At 36.9% G+C, this 20013-nt stretch overlaps 1 protein-coding gene and 1 long non-coding RNA gene across 3 annotated transcripts; one reads left to right on the forward strand and one right to left on the reverse strand.

Moving 5' to 3' along the window:
• Window positions 1–3633: 3633 nt before the first annotated feature.
• On the reverse strand, window positions 3634–6378 carry LOC137056129 (uncharacterized). The gene is made up of 3 exons (XR_010900199.1): window positions 6246–6378; window positions 4463–4611; window positions 3634–3918 (listed from the first exon to the last, which is right to left on the reverse strand). It is a non-coding gene; the product is annotated as an uncharacterized lncRNA (long non-coding RNA).
• On the forward strand, window positions 5939–17123 carry tha1 (threonine aldolase 1). 2 transcript variants are annotated; one of them, XM_067430097.1, is made up of 7 exons: window positions 5939–6434; window positions 10277–10360; window positions 10647–10735; window positions 11178–11363; window positions 11638–11775; window positions 15135–15327; window positions 16246–17118. In XM_067430097.1, exons 1-7 carry the CDS (start codon window positions 6188–6190, stop codon window positions 16548–16550), a joined length of 1242 nt encoding a protein of 413 aa, XP_067286198.1. In that variant the 5' UTR covers window positions 5939–6187; the 3' UTR covers window positions 16551–17118. The 2 variants fall into 2 exon arrangements, with proteins under 2 accessions (XP_067286198.1, XP_067286199.1); XM_067430098.1 differs by lacking the exon at window positions 5939–6434 and adding an exon at window positions 8298–8682 and having other exon boundaries at window positions 16246–17123.
• Window positions 17124–20013: the final 2890 nt, after the last annotated feature.

Raw genomic sequence — 20013 nt, forward strand, 5'->3', positions numbered from 1 at the left:
CACATGGTAATTCCAAAGATAAGAGTGAACTTTATTGGACGTGCATGTTGCAAACATTGCTCTGGTGCCAAGGCATGAGGGTAACACCTCATTTACCGCATTCTCTTTTGATTGAGGTCATTACTAAGAGTGTGTTGACTTAAGGGAGACAGATTGCACCCTTGAAAAAGAAAGTGGAAGAACACCACCCACCGTCCGCAAACAACAGCAGCTCATTTGTGATATACACATTTGTATGGTCTATTTTCAGCCCCAGGGTTTATGGTTATTGGAAAGGCGTTGCCCTCTCTCTCCTTTCCGAGAAGGAGTCAATATTTCTCTGTCTCTCCCTCCATTCACAGCTAATCCAATTTAATGTCAGAAAAACGGTCCAGCTGAGAGCGGAATGGCATATTTCTAAGACATACAGGGCATTGCATACACTCACACACACACACACAGCAGCTGTGCCTCCTCAGCTGAGAGCAAATGCAGGGTGACAGGCAATTCTTCTTGAATGTCGCTTCTATTGTCTGTCGCTGCAGTTTTGCTATCCTGAGTTCCTGCACTCAGGAGCAGGATGCAGCAGCTGCAGGAGCATTTGTGACGGTCGCATCACGTCGCTGTATTATGCAGATGAGACCGAAAGATCTTAGAGGAAATGGAAAACTCGTGTCCATCGGTAATGCCGGGCTTCCTTATCACAAACGCTACCACAACAGATCAAATGACAGGCTCGCTTTCGCTCTTTATCTCTCTCCCTCAGCCTGTACAAACAAACACACCTGCACACAAACACAAACGCACACAAACACACAACGCGCTGTTCCAGTAAAATTACAAAGCACAGCATTTCCCTTCTGATTGTTCTGCCAATAATAGCTAGATTAACAATAATGGATTAAAGCATGAATTACTCTGAATTGCAGTCACCTGCACTCATGAGACATTCAATGCAGTTGAACAAAACAGCCTGTGACATGTGATCCTTCCAGCCTTTACTGGAATACCTGCTGTAGGATTCCACACTGTACCAGGAAGGAAGTGAAGGTGTTTGAAAAAAAAACACATACTTAAACATCATAAAAGAACAGTTTGTGAGAATAGAGGAGGTGAACGTAAAATTATGATGTTGGTGCAGTTTTACTGGTAGTGACGTAATAAAATGTGAATACGAGTACAACTAGTAAAGTTGGATGCTTAAGCATAACCATCTATAAATTATGTTTGTATTCTCATGTACATATGTTAATCCTGAACTAGTATGGGATGACATTATTTAAACCATAGATTTAAAACATTTGACAAATGACCAGATTTTTTTTTTACTTTATTTGTATTCACCTCTAGTATAAATGTAATAATACATAGACTGTACAAAAAAAAAAAATAAATTGAGCGGTGAAAAAGAGTATATGCTTTCCATACTTAATAACATGTATTTTTGTGGCAAAACATGGAAATAACTTGTCATTTTTACCCTATCATTTACTATATTTATTTGCTTGATCCGTGTCATTGTGGGTTTTGGTTCCTTTGCTGTTATAGGCTGTAAAGACATTTGAAATAACTGAAATCATTTGGAGAATTGGTATGCGGTCAAGAGGTCACTGCCTTGGAACTAGCCATGCATTTCCCTGAAAATAATTGCACACCAGAAGGTGGTATAATGAGGTATAATGTTAAATTATACTTTAAAGGCAAAAAACTGAATTGAGAAATTCGCTGTTACAGTGTTGGGGAGTAACTAGTTATCCAACATGTAACTAGATTACGTAAATTAATTCAAAAATAAATGTTACTGTAATGAGTTACAGTAACTGAGAAAAAAAGTGTCATTAAATTACAATTACTTTTGAAAATGTTAATGATTACCAAGGGGGTTGCTCCTGAATATGTTCTGTAAAAAGCTAGGATATGTTGAATTATATTAATTTGCGGCTAAATGGTTGGTTCTCGTTTGAATTTGCAGCACCACGTCTGCCAATTACATCAACCCTCATTGCTGCTGGAAGCTTTAGGCTACAACCTGTCTATGAGTTTAAGTGATACAAATGTGTTCCAGTGCTGGAAATTAAATGTAATAAAAATGTAATCGTTACATTACTTTAATAAAGTCATTAAAATGCTACACTACTTTTAATAGGGCAACTTGTAATCTGTAACCTATTATTTAATGTATTATCTAATGTTACTATTTCCAAAGTTCCAACACTGGTGCTTATATTAACATTATTTCAGTTAAAGCTGCTATCCGTAACTTTTTTTGTCAAAATTTTTTTATAAAATGATATAATGAGAATGTACAACACAAATCCATTTTCCAAACCATATTTTTTTCTTAACCTGAATCATTATGGTAAACTTATAATAAGTGTTTATATATGGACTATTTCAGACCGGTCTGGTAGGAACCGCTGCGGAGGAGCACAGTCCCTGCGTGACTCGCCATAGACATAAACAGAGGGAAGTAGCTCCGGCCAGGGGCGTGGGACTGGGGGGATAAAGGGTACTGAGTAACCAGGGCCCGAGGCGGGGGGGGGGGGGGGGGGGGGGTCCCTGGTTCTATACATCAGTTTTCATACATAAGTCAGTTTTCTATACATACACATACATGGTACAGGGGCCCAGCAAGATGGTTTGTACCCAGGGCCCAAAATTTGGTGCTACGCCCCTGGCTCCGGCTGCAGTGTTCTTCCGCAAGACGCATGCAGTTCTGTTTATTAACTGCTAGAGTGCAAAAAGTTACGAACTGCAGCTTCAATGAAAAAAAAATATATAGTTTTACTATTTAATTCTATGAAATCTAAAATGTTGTTATCGCATAGTTACTGTACATTTCACACATTTCTCAAAGAATATGCAAATTAAAGTTTCATGGCTGGTAAGAAATACATGTAATGTGTGTATACGTGGACAAAGCACTTCAGGACACAATAGCGGCAACCAAAACAAAAGGGCCAATTGTTTTGAATCAAAGTGGAATCTGAACTAGATCTTCTGGTTTTGGTCTTCCACTTGACCAGCACACCCAGCTTGTGTTTTTGTATGTTCTGCTGTAAAGGGCACTAAAATAGATCCCAGGTCTTGTGATGTCACAGTACTGTGATGATTGTGCTAAATCCCGTGCTCTATGTTTAGCTAGTGCTTAAAACTCAAACCGGGAAATGATGAGCCCTAGGCTGTATGGCATTGTCCTTTTTAGGTTCACTGATGTGCCTTACAGCTTCATGTTAAGCTCTCAAGTCTGTATATTTTACTAACCATATTAGCGGCATTACATTTTTTTAATTAAATACAGATTGCTTCCCGATGAGTGTTATTATTGTAGAATAAAAATAACATAGAGGAAAACTATTTAAAATACTGAAAGAAAATCAAGTGAAAACTTAACGTAACAAAATAAGAATGATTGTAGCGGTCACTGAGCATTCATCACATGACAAAAAGTATTGATTTAAATCATCTAAATGAATGCACGTTTTAAAACTTAAAACACTTAACTAACAAACACTTTTATTTAAATTAAAAAAATAGTTCCTGAAAGACACTGCTATGAAGCATCCAGGCCTCTACTCTACATATTTACATAAAATATCAGCATTCACATAACATAATAAGCACTGAATTGAAAATGGCCATGAAAACCTCAGAACACATACACATAAAAAGTATGAAATACACAAACTTCTGATCTAAAACACTTGCTCTAGTTTTCCCAACCCACTCCACTAGAGTAAATATGCAGCATTTACAATAACATACAGTCTGTGCATGCATAGTTTTGGTTAGGGAAATATGCAATGCAATCAGCAGGAGAATCTTAGTGTGGTAAAAAAAAAATAGAAGAATGAAGGGAACTCTTTCAAACTGACTTCCAGTAAACCCTCCTCTTACTGCAACGGTTTTTCTCACAACAGGGAGCTGTTTCTTCAGACACTAGAAAAAAAGAAATCATATGCAGCTCATTTACGGGCACTACTCCAGCAGCTGCAGTAAAAGACAAATATATAGACACACACACTGATATATTAAGGTAGAACGTGCTGTGTCTAAAAACAATCCAGCTTTGCATGTTTATTTAGTACTTTTGAGTGGACACTCAGTGATGACAGATCCATATATTTACAGCTATAAATCAACAATAGATCAGTCCATGGAGCATAAAAAGGGTTTGAACTCCCAAAACAATCTCCTCATATGTCAAAACTCCTTGTGCCAACCTCAAAGGTTATGTTAACTCTAACTGGGAAGTAATTCAAATATATGGAGCGTATGTTTGAATGCATGATGGGAGTCTTCTCGCCACACACATATCTCCGCTAGTCATGCCCTACAACCAGAGCAGTCTAGCATGGGACGGATGACAAATGCTCTCATTTGAATATAATGTAAGAATCGGGTGCCATCTGGCACACCCTAGCCCTTACCTACCCCCACCCTCCCGCCTCTTACTGGAAACCCGGACAGCTGCTCGACTCACTTTCACAACCTCTCCTGACACCTCCCGCAGGGTTTTATTAGAGCCGGCCTGGCAGAGCTCAGCTGCTGGAAACACAGCCAGTAAAGGCCAGGAAACCTCCGCTGCTGACCGTATGACATCACTGCAGCGGGTGGCCAGGCCTTTCAGGTCTGAGAGGAGCAAGTGTAAATAAGATTGTGTTACTCACAGAACTGAGTATCCGAGCGTGACACCCGAGCATCAAGCAGAATTAGAAGCCACGCTGACATTCCGGTTCTGATGTTATTTTTGATTTGCAATTAAGAGCTATTAATGGGAAATGGATATTCTAGTGACCACATAACAGTCAAATAGGCTACATCTCCAGTAAGGCATGCAGTCACTCAGCAAACATGCATGTCGTGATTGAATGACACCTGTAGAAGATGTACTGTTTTAAAAGTCAAATTGTTGCTAGTTAAGTATGACCAACAGATAGAGACGCTATTACACATCACATATTATGTTGTAATAGTAAACAGCGCGTAATCTGCCATCATATATTATCAGAGATGGACAGTAGTGAAGTATTTTTACTTTCTACTCAAGTAAATTATATGTCCTTTATCAGTGTTCTTCCTTTTTGGAAAACTTTTACTTCACAACATTCCAAAGCATAATATTGTACTTTTTACTGCATTATGTTTCATATTGAATATTTTAATACTGATAAGATAAAATAAAAATTTACTCAAGTAAAAGTAATTCATAGTTTTACTTCAGTACAAGAAAGAAAGTAAAGAAATGTTAGTTCATGTTAGTTTAGGACCATTAAATAATATTAACAAATATATACTTTTTTTTTTTTTACATTTAATAATGTATTAGTAATGATAATTAACATACTAAGATGACTAAATGCTTTAGAAGTATTTTTATTGTTAGTTCATGTGTACAAGTTGTTAGTTCAAAGTGTAAAGTCACACTTAATTTCCATTTAATAATGCCATTGCCTTCGATACAAAATATCACAATATGTCATCTGCAAACAAAATGACGCAAGATCTTTTCTCAGAACTGACTTAATTTCCTCAAAGTACTCAAGTTCACACAGGGGTGTAAAGTATCCAATAATGCTTTTTATCATAATAACTTTAAACATGTTTCACAATTCAATGACAAAGTGCTTGAGCTAACATTTAGTGTGATGTTTTGTTAATGTGATGATTTTGAGTGTGGATTACTTTTTGAGGTCAGTTTGCTCCATAGCTTACACATTCTCAAAGAAAAAGAAGTCAAATAAAAAACCTACAATGATAATTTCGTATAATGCAAGTTGCATCTTGAAATATTCTGCTACATAATGCAGCTCAGACAACACAAACCGCAAACTGCTCAAGTACCAATGAGCTTAAATGTTAGACATGAGCGCCCACAAGTGGACAAAGTGAGTATAACTTTAGTCAACTATGTAGACTGTCTTTTCCTTCTTGTCTATCCCTCACCACTACGAGCGATTTTTTCACCAATGTTAGGCCTTAAACTCAAGACTATACTCTGAAATTGATTACTTTCTGGAGATTAAACAAAATGGACTCATGTAATTTTGAGAAGATTATTGTTACTGATCGATATCATAGAGTTCCATTATTCATGTCTGGAAGCTTAAGTCCGTTTACATCAATGATTATCGAATACAGTAAACCAAAGTTCACGAAAGTTCAGTGAATTGATGCACTGAATACACCGTTACATTACAGTGCAAAGATGAGCTCCAAAACACTAACGGTTCCAGCTCGTTTAGTCCGTCAGTGCGTACACAAACCTCGTCGTGTTTTTTGCGTGGATCCGGTGCGGCTGTACTATGGGTCCCTGCAAGCAGCTACGGGATCCGCTGTGCGCACCGTGGACCTCCGCAGCGACACCGTCACCAAACCCGGAGCAGCCATGCGCCGAGCCATGGCCGAGGCACAGGTCGGGGACGATGTGTTCGGAGAAGACCCTACGGTTAATGGTTGGTGGTTAGATACTGACACGCACTGGTGTGTGCTTTTGTTCGGACAGACATTATTGCTACAATTTAAGAGGTTCCAGCCAGACGTGTTTAATTGGGATTCATCTGTAAAAATCATAACACGGTCTGTACTCTTACTGGTCTGTTTGTGTAATAGCCACGAGAGGGCGCTCACATCAGTTGTTAAACCAATTACAGACCCTGTAGAATAAATATTTTTCTGAATATCAGATTACCCTGGATTACATTACAAGGTGTTAAACACCCTTATATTACTTCTATATTGTTATACTTTGTCTAGACAAACTGCCATTCAAAAGTTTAGGATCAGTAAGATATTTTTTTTAGAAAGAAATTAACCTTTATATTTAGTGAGGATACATTGTTCAAAAATGACAGTAAAACATTTAGCATGTTGTAAAATATTACTGTGGGGAAATAAATGAATTCCCCAAAATATGAGTGAACATTGAAGGATCCTGTGACTGGAGTAATAACTGCTGACAATTCTATTGCCAAATGTATTAATTGGTCATTATAAATTTCTTGATACAAATTGTAATAATAAGGCTGCTACGGATGCTTTTAAATCCAAATTGTTTCATGATTATAATAAAAACGTTTTGTCTATAGACCTTTCTGAACGGTTGGGAAAGGCATTTTGTAAGTAGCCTATGTTAAATGGCCAGTTCCACCTAAGGTCAAAGAAACACATTTTAAAATGTGTCACAAGATTTATCCAGTTTCCAATTTTCTTAACCGATTTAAACTTGACAAGGCGGGATGTGTTTTTTTGTGATTTTTCTGATGAATCTCTCGAATATTTATTTTTTTACCTGTTCCATTTCAAGCCGGTTCTGGACTGATGTCAGAGACTGGCTAATAGGGCTGTGTGATATTGAAGAAAAATACGATATACAATACCTTGTTAAATAACGTGATATTCGATATGCAATATGATAATGCTATTTGTGTTTAAAATCTGTTTAAATTATATATTTAAAAAAAAAAAAGTAAGACCTGAGAATGATACCATTTATGTGTTTCACATTCTTTCTGGGAAAAGAAAGTGTCACTACAACTACTGAATGTGACCAGCAGTGTTTTAGCAAAAAAATGTGTTACAAATCTGATAATATAATTTTAACATCAATGTAAGAAACAAAAAATGTAATGCAAATATTTAAATACAAAAACACTTTGCTTGACTTGGTAATATCAACCTAAAACTTAACATCAAGAACATAAACAAAGACACCTGAACTTATTTATTTGTGTTATTTTTATTTATCTTTGTTATTAAAAATAAAATCTAAAAACAGTCTTCACATTAATTAAATATACATAATACAAGTGATTTTCTCTTGTTCTCTTGATGTTTCACAGACAGTGGCAGGTTTACTGTATTAGGCGCCTGCCCCTTTAAGACCTAATGCACGGATCCTATTGACACGCATTCAGTTTCTTTCCCCAACTGATATTGTTCACTTAAAGCATAACCGACTGGTTTACATGAATACTTGTCAAGACAGCCATTTTGACATGTGTATTTGACAGTTCGAGTGTATAACAAGACACAAAATAGAACTGAAGGGATCACATTCAGAGAGGTGGCTTGTGTGCACGTTTCGGTGTGTGTATGTCAGAAAGCGCGAGATGCAACTTTGCGAGTTGCAAAGAGTTGTTTTTCACATGTTTTTGCATTTAATAAATCTTTTTAACGTCAAACAAGTCATATAAGAAACAGTCATGTGCCCAGTCTATTCTCTGCTATATGCGTTGACCTAATGTACACTTTTCACAATGTTGAAGTAGCCTATTAAAATCATTCAGATATTGCGTACCGTTTTATGCATATTGCAATATTTACATTTGCGATATCTTGATAATTTTGATATATTCAGTTTTCTATACATACATATACATGTACTAATATTTGTATAGCATTTATGTACAAATGACTTATTTTGTTTACAATTTAAGTGTTTTTAAGTTAAAAATGAAATACCCCACCACCCATTAGTATCACTATGGTATTTGGTACGGGGGCCCAGCAAGATGGTTTGTACCCAGGGCCCAAAATTTGCTGCTACGCTGCTGCACCCAATAGCCGAAACTACACCATCGTGTGTACTACACTACACCAACTACACTCCACAAGCGTTTGTGGACATACCTGCGAAACTGCCTGATGAATTCTTCCTGGTCTCCCGTAGGCGAACTACTCCCCATCATGGGAACTCTACAGGTAATCTGGTTGTTACTTTTTACTTTGGATCTGAATTTTGCAACCTGTGCACACCATGAGGACTTTCCGACGTCTTTGTGATACACTACATACACTTCGTCAAAAACACACTACACACACACACACACACACACACTCCAAAATAGAGTGTTGCGCCTAACTTTTTATCAGTGAACTTGACATTCATCTTTCCCTTGTTTGTTTGCGTCTGATTAGAGACAATTTTATAGTGTTTGGACAAAGATCAATGTCTCACTCAGCATTGTGCAATCAAACGAGATGATATATTAAAGCATGTTTGGAAACGTTGTTTTATTATATTGATGTTACTGCTGGCTGGTACATGTGATAGTATTACATCAGTGAAGGCTGCAGTTAGTTACAATTGGGGTTGCACAAGGCTCCATCTTAGGGCTACTTTTGTTTACCATTTACATAAATTCTATTTCTGAACGTGTAAATGGTAATGTACACCTTTATACTGATGACACCATCATCTATTGCACTGCACCCTCTCCTTGTGAGGCGTTAGTAAAACTGCAGGAGACTTTCACAGTCTTGCAAGAAAATTTAAAGAAATTACAGTTAGTGCTTAATGCTAAAAAAACAAATACATGTTGTTCAGACACTCCATGTTCAAAGTAAAATCTCTAACTCCACTTGTAACCGCACAGGGACAGGAAATAGAGGTGTCATGATACACATTTCTAGTTTTTTTATTGGATGAAAATCTTTATTTTAATCCTCATGTTATGCATGTGGTAAAGAAACTTAGAGTAAAGCTAGGTTTCTTTTTTAGGAATAAGGCTTGTTTTAATTTGAAAACTAGAAAAAAAACTTGTAGCAGCAACATTTTTATCAGTTCTGGATTATGACGACATTATCTATATGCATGCCTCAAAGTGTGTATTGCGTTTTCTGGAGTCTGTCTACCATTCAGCACCACGATTTATAACAAAAGCCGACTATAATACATCACTGCAATTTGTACAGCTTCTCTGGTTGGTTACTATAAGCAGACAACGCAATTGGTCGATTTTCATTTATAAAGCAATTACTGGATCATTACCATCATATTTATCAGAATTCTCATGGGCAACAAACCATAGATATAACCTTAGGTCCAACAATAGCATACTTTTTAATGTGCCTACTGTTCATTCTGAATTTGGTAAAACAGCCTACCGTTACAATGCTCCGTCAACCTGGAATGCACTACAGAAAGAACTGAAACTAAACATCTTTATCCCCATCTCTGATTTTAAGTCGTATCTGGCAGACACTTTACATCATACATGTGAGTGTGTAGACTTTTTGTTGTTTACAGCCTGCATATTCTCACTTGTTAATTGTATTTCTGTTTTTTATGTTGTGTACATCTGTATTTGTATGTCTTTTTTAGCTATGTGCTGCCTTTTCTTGGCCAGGGCTCACTTGAAAAAGAGACTACTGTCTCAATGTGACCACCCTGGTAAAACAAAGGAAATAATAATAATAAATAAAAAAAAGTAAATAAATAAAAAGGTTTATCATGCGTTAGGAAATTTAGATCAGCATATTTTAATACATTGTATTTTTCCCATTCTTTCTATAGAACTGCAGAAAATAGCTGCTGATATGTTTGGCATGGAAGCAGCTCTATACGTCCCCACAGGAACGATGAGTAACCTGATTGCAGGTGAGATTGCAGGATAGTGCCCAGGGCTATTAATAAAACTTGTTTACAGTTGTCACTTGGTAAAAGCTTATAGGTAAAATAGACACGTATTTTCCAGTGGCTGTGGTCAGCATCACTGCCTAAAAGCTGCCTCTGGCTATTACAAACGGATATTTCAAAAACAAAAATTACTTATTTGTGCTTTAGCTCACAGAAATAGCTCACTAGTGAAGGAATTTTGTTCTTGTTAGGGACCAAATGTTGCAGTAATGCACGTACATGTTTTTTCTTCTTCTTTTGTCCCCAGTTATGGTTCACTGCAGAGAGAGGGGTGATGAGATGATAGTTGGAGATCTCTCTCATATTCATGTTTATGAGCAAGGAGGAAGTGCACAGGTATGAACAAATAGGAAATATATTTGTCTCTTACTTAGGCTTGTATGTTCTTTGTCTCTCAGACCATGTTATTTATTACATTTAAATTTTTGGCCATATAAATAGCATATATACAATTATAGAAATATAGATTTGAGCAGTTTTTTCCCTGTGGAGTATGAGCTCCACATTCCTCTTATTTCACTATATGAGCAATAAAAGCCTGATGTATCAAATAGAATATATATACATCTAAAGTTTCAATAAACTTCCATTTAAAACAATTCGATTTTTCTGACTACAATATCATATGCCAGGTTTACAGGATTAAATTAACTAAGTGAGGGTATGGAACGTGCTTTAAGAGACTTTATTTTTGAAAAAGTGTCTATAGTTGAAGAAACATCCATATAACCACACTATCCATAGGCTGAAATATATGTGCTCCTGTTTTTGCTCATAGTTTGCAGGCGTCCATTCTGCAACAGTCACCACCCTTGGCGATGGCACTTTTGACCTAAACCAGCTGATCTCCAAGATCCGTCACGGTTATCCTGACCCACACTACCCACGCTCCCGCCTGGTTTGTGTGGAAAACACGCACAATATTCAGGGAGGGCGCGTCCTCCCACTCTCCTTCCTGCAGGAGGTTAGATATTAGTTAATCTTGGGTTCATTAAATGTGTAAGAGAGAAAATATGCTGAGGCAGCCAGACACCTGGGGCTTAAATTTGAACAATAGGACACAATACCTCTATTTAGTAAATGAGTCATTAAACAAAGACTAATTTATTCAGCACTCTAGCACAAACAGGTTCTGCTTTAGATTTGACAAATGAGGCACATCCACATTACATCATTGTTAATTTCATTTTAACATTTTGCATTGAATTTATGTATATAATTATGTTTCTTGCTTAAAGCTTCGCTCTGTGGCCGATAAGTTTGGTTTGGCTGTCCATATGGATGGAGCGAGGGTGATGAATGCAGCCGTGGCTCTTGCTGTCCAGCCCTCTGTTATACTGCAGCACTGCCACTCTGTCAGTGTGTGTCTGTCTAAGGTAGGCTCTCACATGTTTAGGGTCCACTTTAGCATAATATTTGTGTTATTCTTGCATGGCTATTTCATGTAACCATGAAGCTCATATTGTTGTTTTGGTTCATTCAGTTCTGCTACATGCAATGTACTCAATATAAGTCTAATATTAATATAATTAAATATTAATAGGAGGGATGTTAATGAATACTATGAAAATTTTAATCATTATTTAAAAGGATTTTTTTATTTTAAAATGCATTTATTTTCTGTGGACTATATATCATCTATCTATCGATAAATATATTTGGTATAGCAGGGGAGAGAAAACTAAATATAAAATTGCTTTTTTTTGGTTTACTGGACAAATTGTGTCTGTCCTTAAATACATTCAATTATACAAAATTAAAAACGTTTCTTAAAAAGAAAAAAGAAAAATCTCTGCCTCTGTTAATGTTGTAAAGTGTAAAATATATTATTTAGAGCCCTTATACTTGCATTACTATAATATAACAACAGAGTCTAAATTAGCTTAAATTATTAGCTATTTATTTTTAGTTGTAATAATCAACATAAAGAACACATTGTATGCAAACACGTAAACTTCACATAATGCAGTTTTGGCATTAACTTATACTGTAAAATAAATTCAGATCTTAAAATTGAATTGAACATTTTCTAGTGACTGATCACATCTACATTTTTCAGCTGGCCAAATTGAATTTCTGTCATTTGATGCAAGTTAATTCAAAGAAATCCAAGTTGGCCAACTAAAAATTTTAGATGTAATCACTAACTAGAACATTTTCAATTGGAGACCTGCATTTTATTTTACAGTTTATAAATCCAATCATAAAATTAAGTCTTTACTCCAATTCATTGTTAACATTTTTACACAGTGGCCTTTATTTTCATTACATATTTATTTAATATTATATAAACATACATTCAATAATGGGGCCATCACTAACAGGTTAAGTATGAATAGCTAATATAGTGCATATAAACAGTGAAAGAGTTAATAGTGAACTAACCAGCTGTGAACACTGAATGACTTCTGAGGTAAATGTATGCTATGACATTGTTTACAAGCTGATTTATTGACAGGGCATACAATCATTCTCAGTAACTTGTATCCTCAACATAAATTCAGATGTTGATTCATGTTCATTCTTTTGACTATGAAGAGATTGACACGCCTATAAAGATATGCCATGTCACATTAAAGAGCGTCAAAACGGCATTTATTGTTAGAATTTTGCGAACAAATGGACAGAATACTTAATATATTAATCTGGAAAACATTATTTGTAAATTGAAACTGACTGCAGCAACTAATTCACCTAGAATAATAGCGAGATTTTCATAAAACATAACACATGTACTTATTATAAATCAACAGTAGTTTGCATGATGCAGGAAGTGCATTTCTGGAAAATATATTTTAAGTAATTTTAAACAAAACATCTCCAGGCAGAGAGAGACCAACTGCAGAGTAAAAAAGCAGTAGAAATCCGTTTAAGTGAGAGGCATTGAAAATGACCTTGTTAAAGCCAGTGCCTGTATGGTTTATAACCTTCACCCTGAAGGTGTCTCAAGTCCAGATAAGTCTTATTTTTATTCATATCATCAAAGTGTTATGGTACTTTCCTCTGATAGTGCACCTGTAATCATATCGTATAATCTAGGATTTGAAATGTCCTCCCTCATTACTCCCCCGGAATGAACTCAACTTCACAACTCACATACACACAAAGTCGATGGAAGAAACCCTGAAGTAAAAACTAATCACTCTCATCTCTCAACACAATCCTTGGAGTAGATGTCAACAAGCGTATTTGCATTTTAATTACTGAGCTTGTTTGCATCTAGCTAGAAACAGGCTACTCTCTGTCACCGAATTTTCCTCTTTCCCTCTCGCTGAAAGACATTAAATGTAATTGAGGCTTATAGACAAAGATCACCGATATGAATATCAAATCACTTCAGCATGTATACTGTCTACAGACGTTTCGGAGGGGGGAAAAGTAACCATCTGTATTCCAGGTGTCCTTTATAAATGTGTGCCTGTATGCTCATATATTAACGTAATTTCACCAAGAAGAACATGTTCCTGGATCAACCATTCTTGTTGATCCTGAAATAACATTCCAATCATCCAATCAGATTTGAGGGATAGTTTTTAGTTTAGGCTTACAACAAGGGTTCGGGACTTCTACAACCATTCTTATTCATTTCCCTCTGATTTTAGGGATACATTATGGTTATGATTAGGTTTGGGATATGGTTAGCATGCAGTTTTGAAGTCAAAAAAGGATGGAAAATGGCTGTGAACAAAAAAAAAGAAATGGACCATTATTGGTGTAAAAACAACTTTACTAATATTATGAATGGATTTCAGGGTGTCATATTTATTGTTAGCTAAAACTATATAAAAAACTGTTTAAAAAAAAAATTGAAATATAGTTGAAATAAAGTTAAACAAAATATTAAACCTAAACCTTATTGAAATATATTTAGTACTAAAATGATTCAAATGAAATAAAAATAAATGAAAGCTAAAAAGACATTAAAAACTGTCCCCTGTCCACCGCCAAAAGTGCCAACAGTGGGCACGTGAGCATCAGAACTGGAACACGGAGCAATGGAAGAAGGTGGCCTGGTCTGGTGAATCACATTTTGTTTTACATCGCATGGATGGCCAGGTGCGTGTGCATCGCTTGCCTGGGGAACACAAGGCACCGGGATGCACTATGGGAAGAAGGCAAGCCAGCGTACCACCTACCTAAGCCTTGTTGCAGAGCAGACCATGTTCACCCTTCCATGGAAACTCTCTGATGGGCTGTGGCTCTTTCAGTAGGATAATGCGCCCTGCCAATATAGGAATGGTTTGAGGAGCACAACAACGAATTTGAGGTGTTGAATTGGACTCCAAATTCCGCAGATCTTAATTCAATTGAGCATCTGTGGGATGTGCTGAACAAAAAATTCAGCTCCATGGAGGCCCTACCTCTCAACTAACAAGACTTAAAGGATCTGTTGCTAACATCAGCACACCTTCAGGGGTCTAGTAGAGTCCATGCCTCGATTGGTCAGAGCTGTTATGGCAGCAAAAGGGGGACCAACAGAATATTAGGTCATAATGTTATGCCTGATTGCCGTGTAAATACTACTAAATTGAATTTAACCCTGAGCATATTAAATGCATTAAGGTGGATGCTAAGTAAACTCCATTCAATGCCTACATTCAATTATATCTGAACTGCGCTGCATACGCTTTTTTTCATAGATTCTGTTTTCTATATCCCTGTCTATTTAATATGGAGCTGGAAATCTCACACAATGCAGAAATGAAATCATTTGATCTGATTTGCTCTTTGGCAGGGACTCGGGGCACCTGTGGGCACCATGCTAGGTGGGTCAAAAGATTTCATACAGAGAGCAATACGTGCCCGCAAGGCACTGGGCGGAGGAATGCGCCAATCGGGTGTCTTGGCAGCAGCTGGTAAGATTGCCCTGTCAGACATGATTGGCAGACTGGAGGAGGACCACAGGAACACCAGACGCTTTGCTCAAGGTGACAGAACCCCATAGATGTGCTTGAAGGATTGAACCCTCCACATGATACTAAAGAACCACTGATATTATGCATTACTACAATAGTTAGCCTGTGCATGAAAAGCTCTCATTAAAATATACTTAGACCATAATTATTATAAAAGATTCAGGCATATAAAATATTCGCAATAGCTGAAATGATTTAAATAGCACCTCTGTTTTGTTAGTCATCTAATTATGCTCATTCTCATTTGGCTATAATGCATACTGAACCTGTACGACTGAAAAATTAGAAACTAAAAGCATTTTTTTAAAAAAGAAGTCAGTCAGAAAACTGAAGAGGTTAGAATAAATAAATAAAAATGCAATGGTATATTTTACTCAAAGATAACAGTCATTAGTTAGTCACCCTTATGTTCTTAGAAAGCTATTTAAATATCTGGGTCCAGGGTAGACAAAAGGTGTATTTTTTTCTGCTCTTTTAAATACTTAATACTAATAATTAATACTACTTCAGAGGGGCTGTCAAGCTCCAGAGTGCAAAAAAAATATTGTTTTAATAATACAAATCAGACAGATTTGGTCCTTGCTTTCAACTCACTGACTCAATGAAAGCTGCTCACTAGATCAGTGAATAATGACTTACAGTAAATGATGGTTTGTTCTTCACTCAAATAACTATATGACTCCAGAAGAATATAGTGCACGAGTCATATGGACGACACACATGATACTTTTATATTGCTGTTGTGTCCTGTTGTCCTTGTGCTGTTGCTTGAACATTTTAGTCTCCATTCAGTGCCTTAAAAAGAGCAATTTTTAATTGTATTATCATTTTAAATGTATCCTTTTTTTGTTCTCTGGAACAGGGCCAATTTAAATATCCACAGTCTATTTCAAGAGCCTAATGTAATGTCTCTCGCCTTCTCTCTCACAGCGCTGTTACAGTGTGACCCTCCTCTGTACCAGGTGGATCTGACCACTGTGGAAACCAACATTTTGAGGTTCTGTCTGCGGGACCGTCAGATGAGCCCAGTGGAGTTCTGCGAGCGGATGGCAGGCGTAGATGAAGAAGAGGTGAAGGCTCTGGGACAAGGGGTTCAGGTTCTGATGTTCCCCCATGTCGGGGGCACAGTCAGGGCTGTGTGGCATCTGGGCATCAGCGAGGAAGACACTCAGCTGGCTATACAGAAGGCTCAGTTTGTGGCTCAACAGCACAAGAACAAGTCTATCGGCCCTTGACCATTCCAAGGTGTCTTTACACCAGACTTTTGGTATCATTGACATTTCAAAAACTGCAATAACAAGCATAATTATATTAACTTTTTGGCACTCCAGTTTGACAGTCAATATTCACCCACTCAATTCAGTGGCGAGATGTATAGTACGCCCACTTAGTGTGTATGCACACACACACGCACGCATACACACAACACACACACAAAATAAACTTTCTTGCAATAAACTATTGTGATTGACTTGACATTTGAATCTTGTGTAATGGCATACTGTGAGCACCAGAAGCAGTTTAAGTACTCTTTAAAAGATTCTAGCTAGTTTTCTTATTTTTATCACTGAGTGTTATAATAAGAGTTCCGCCGAAGGATGAGACGCATTCAGTGTAGAGACGGATCGTCATGACAACAAAGCAGAGATTCACTGCAGTGGAGATCACAAGGGGTTCAGGGCCACAGTTAACTTTATTACTATAGCATGCAGAAGGAATGAAATACTGGATTTACTTTTTATTTTTTAAATGCTGTATCCCTAAACTGGTGTTTGGGCATGTAATTTATTCTGTTGCTTATTTACTGCATCCAGTAGCCCTATATATTTTCAGGTAATACATTGTAGCAGTGACAACCTGTGAAGAAAATGTCTATGTTTTATGTCATTCCAAAAGATCAAGAACCTTTTTTTCTTTTTCTTTTTCTTCCATTTATGACATTTTAATGATAGTTGACACACTCTTGTTCTAATATTCTCAACAACAACAGAAAAATCTAAAGTATTGATACATCATGGAACTGCATTGGGCTCCACAAACACTAGCACCATTGGTAAATATGTTTTTGCCATTTCTCCTCTAGTCTTGTATTCCAAATATTCAAAAAAATCTCACCTTTAGTTGAAGTTACTTTACACAAAATATAAATGTGGAATAAATGATATAAAAATGTATATGGTTTTCTCCAAAATATTTGTGCCACAATTATTAGCACCCATACAAATGAGTACAAATCTAACTGAAGTATATTCCCATATGGAATGTTTTAAGTTCACTGGGCTCTAAATATAAAGTGACATACAGGACAAATTCCTATAGTCATCCATCACTGTGGGAAAGACCTGTGAATACAGTAATGATGTGTGACAAAAAGGTTGTTGAGCTGCACAAATCATAAAATGATAAGATAATAGCGTAATTGATGGAATAGCCATTTCTGAAGTCCTGTATAATAATGTGAACATTATCACACTACATGAAAAATGTGCAAAATAGTTAAAAACCTAAACTAAATAGTAAATCTGTTGAATGCTGATCATCTCATTGGGATTAATTTGGCATATATTGGATAACCAATTATTTTCTTCTAATAAATTCAGGTAATACTGAGGTATTACTTATTGGAACAAAAACCTTTACAAAGAATCTCTTAGAATATAATTTGCATCTAGAAGGACGTACTGTTACTTTATCCTCTACAGGTAAAAACATTGGTGTTGCAAGCTGGTGTTAGAAAAAACAGCCTTCTTCTACCTTAGAAATATTTTACTGTAAAACAAATTTCAGTAAAAAACTGACAGCTGTGGTTGCCAGATATTTACATTAAAAAATATGGCAGCAACATTTTAGGTTTTACAGATTTAATTAAAATTTACAGTAAAAACAAAAACAACAAAAAATGAACTGAAATAATGTTAAATTACTAACCTATTGAAATACTAATATCTGTTATGTGCCTGACAACCACCAAAATACAGTGGGGATGAAAGTCTCATTATGAATCAGAGCTCATCACAAGCAGCTTTTAGGAGGACAATACTAATATACATTATTAGGGATTATTAGGAACACTGGTTCAATTTCACATTAATACAATTATCTAATCAACCAATCACATGTCAGTTGCTTTAATGTATTTAGGGGTGTGGTCCTGGTCAAGACAATCTCCTGAACTCCAAACTGAATGTCAGAATGGGAAAGAAAGGTAATTTTTAGCAATTTTGAGCGTGGCAAGGTTGTCGGTGCCAGACGGGCTGGTCTGAGTTTCACAATCTGCTCAGTTACTGGGATTTTCACGCACAACCATTTCTAGGGTTTACAAAGAATGGTGTGAAAAGAGAAAAACATCCAGTATGCGTCAGTCCTGTGGGCGAAAATGCCTTGTTGATGCTAGAGGTCAGAGGAGAATGGGCCGACTGATTCAAGCTGATGGAAGAGCAACTTTGACTGAAATAACCACTCGTTACAACCGAGGTATGCAGCAAAGCATTTGTGAAGCCACAACATGCACAACCTTGAGGCGGATGGACTACAACAGCAGAAGACCCCACCGGGTACCACTCATCTCCACTACAAATAGGAAAAAGAGGCTACAATTTGCACAAGCTCACCAAAATTGGACAGTTTGGCGTAAACCGAATGAGAACATGTATTCATCATGCCTTGTAACCACCGTGGTGGTGGTGTAATGGTGTTGGGGATGTTTTCTTGGCACACTTTAGGCCCCAATTGGGCATCGTTTAAATGCCACAGCCTACCTGAATGTCCATCCCTTTATTACCACCATGTACCCATCCTCTGATGGCTACTTCCAGCAGGATAATGCACCATGTCACAAAGCTTGAATCATTTCAAATTGGTTTCTTGAACATGACAATGAGTTCACTGTACTAAAATGGCCCCCACAGTCACCAGATCTCAACCCAATAGAGCATCTTTGGGATGTGGTGCCCTGGATGTGCATCCCACAAACAACTGCAAGATGCTATCCTATCAATATGGGCCAACATTTCTAGAGAATGCTTTCAGCACCTTGTTGAATCAATGCCACGTAGAATTAAGGCAGTTCTAAAGGCGAAAGGGGGTCAAACACAGTATTTAACTTAAGGTGTTCCTAATAATCCTTTAGGTGAGTGTATGCTCCCATCCAGACATTGTCTCTTTTAGGGAAGACCTTGCATTTTCTAACATGACAATGCCAGACTACACACTGCAGCAATTACAACATCATGGCTGCGTAGAAGAAGGATCCGGGTAATGAATTTGCCAGCCTGCAGTCCAGATCTTTCACCCATAGAAAACATTTGGCACATCATAAAGAGGAAGATGCGCTAAAGAAGACATAAGACAGATGAGCAACTAGAAGCCTATATTAGACAAGAAGGGGACGACATTCCTATTTCTAAACTTGAGCAACTTGTCTCCACATTCCCTAGGCGTTTGCCGATTGTTACAAAAAGAAGAGGGGATGCCACAGAGTGGTAAACATGGCCTTGTCCCAACTTTTTTGAGATGTGTTGATGCCATGAAATCAACTTATTTTTCCCTTAAATGATACATTCTCTCATTTTCAACATCGATGTCATTTGTTTTATTCTGAATAAAATATTGAAATGTGAAATTTCCACATCATTGCATTGTGTTTTTATTCACAATTTGTAGTGTCACAACTTTTTTGGAATCGGGTTTATATACCAA

This window comes from Pseudorasbora parva, chromosome 21 (assembly GCF_024679245.1).
Source record: "Pseudorasbora parva isolate DD20220531a chromosome 21, ASM2467924v1, whole genome shotgun sequence".
NCBI lineage: Eukaryota > Metazoa > Chordata > Actinopteri > Cypriniformes > Gobionidae > Pseudorasbora > Pseudorasbora parva.

Bases quoted from the DNA above. Each gene is read 5' to 3' on its own strand.
- tha1 (XM_067430097.1), top strand. From the start codon at position 6,188: ATGAGCTCCAAAACACTAACGGTTCCAGCTCGTTTAGTCCGTCAGTGC. The intron at 11,776-15,134 runs GTAGGCTCTCAC...GCTCTTTGGCAG, and splicing joins TCAGTGTGTGTCTGTCTAAG to GGACTCGGGGCACCTGTGGG. The intron at 15,328-16,245 runs GTGACAGAACCC...TCTCTCTCACAG, and splicing joins CACCAGACGCTTTGCTCAAG to CGCTGTTACAGTGTGACCCT.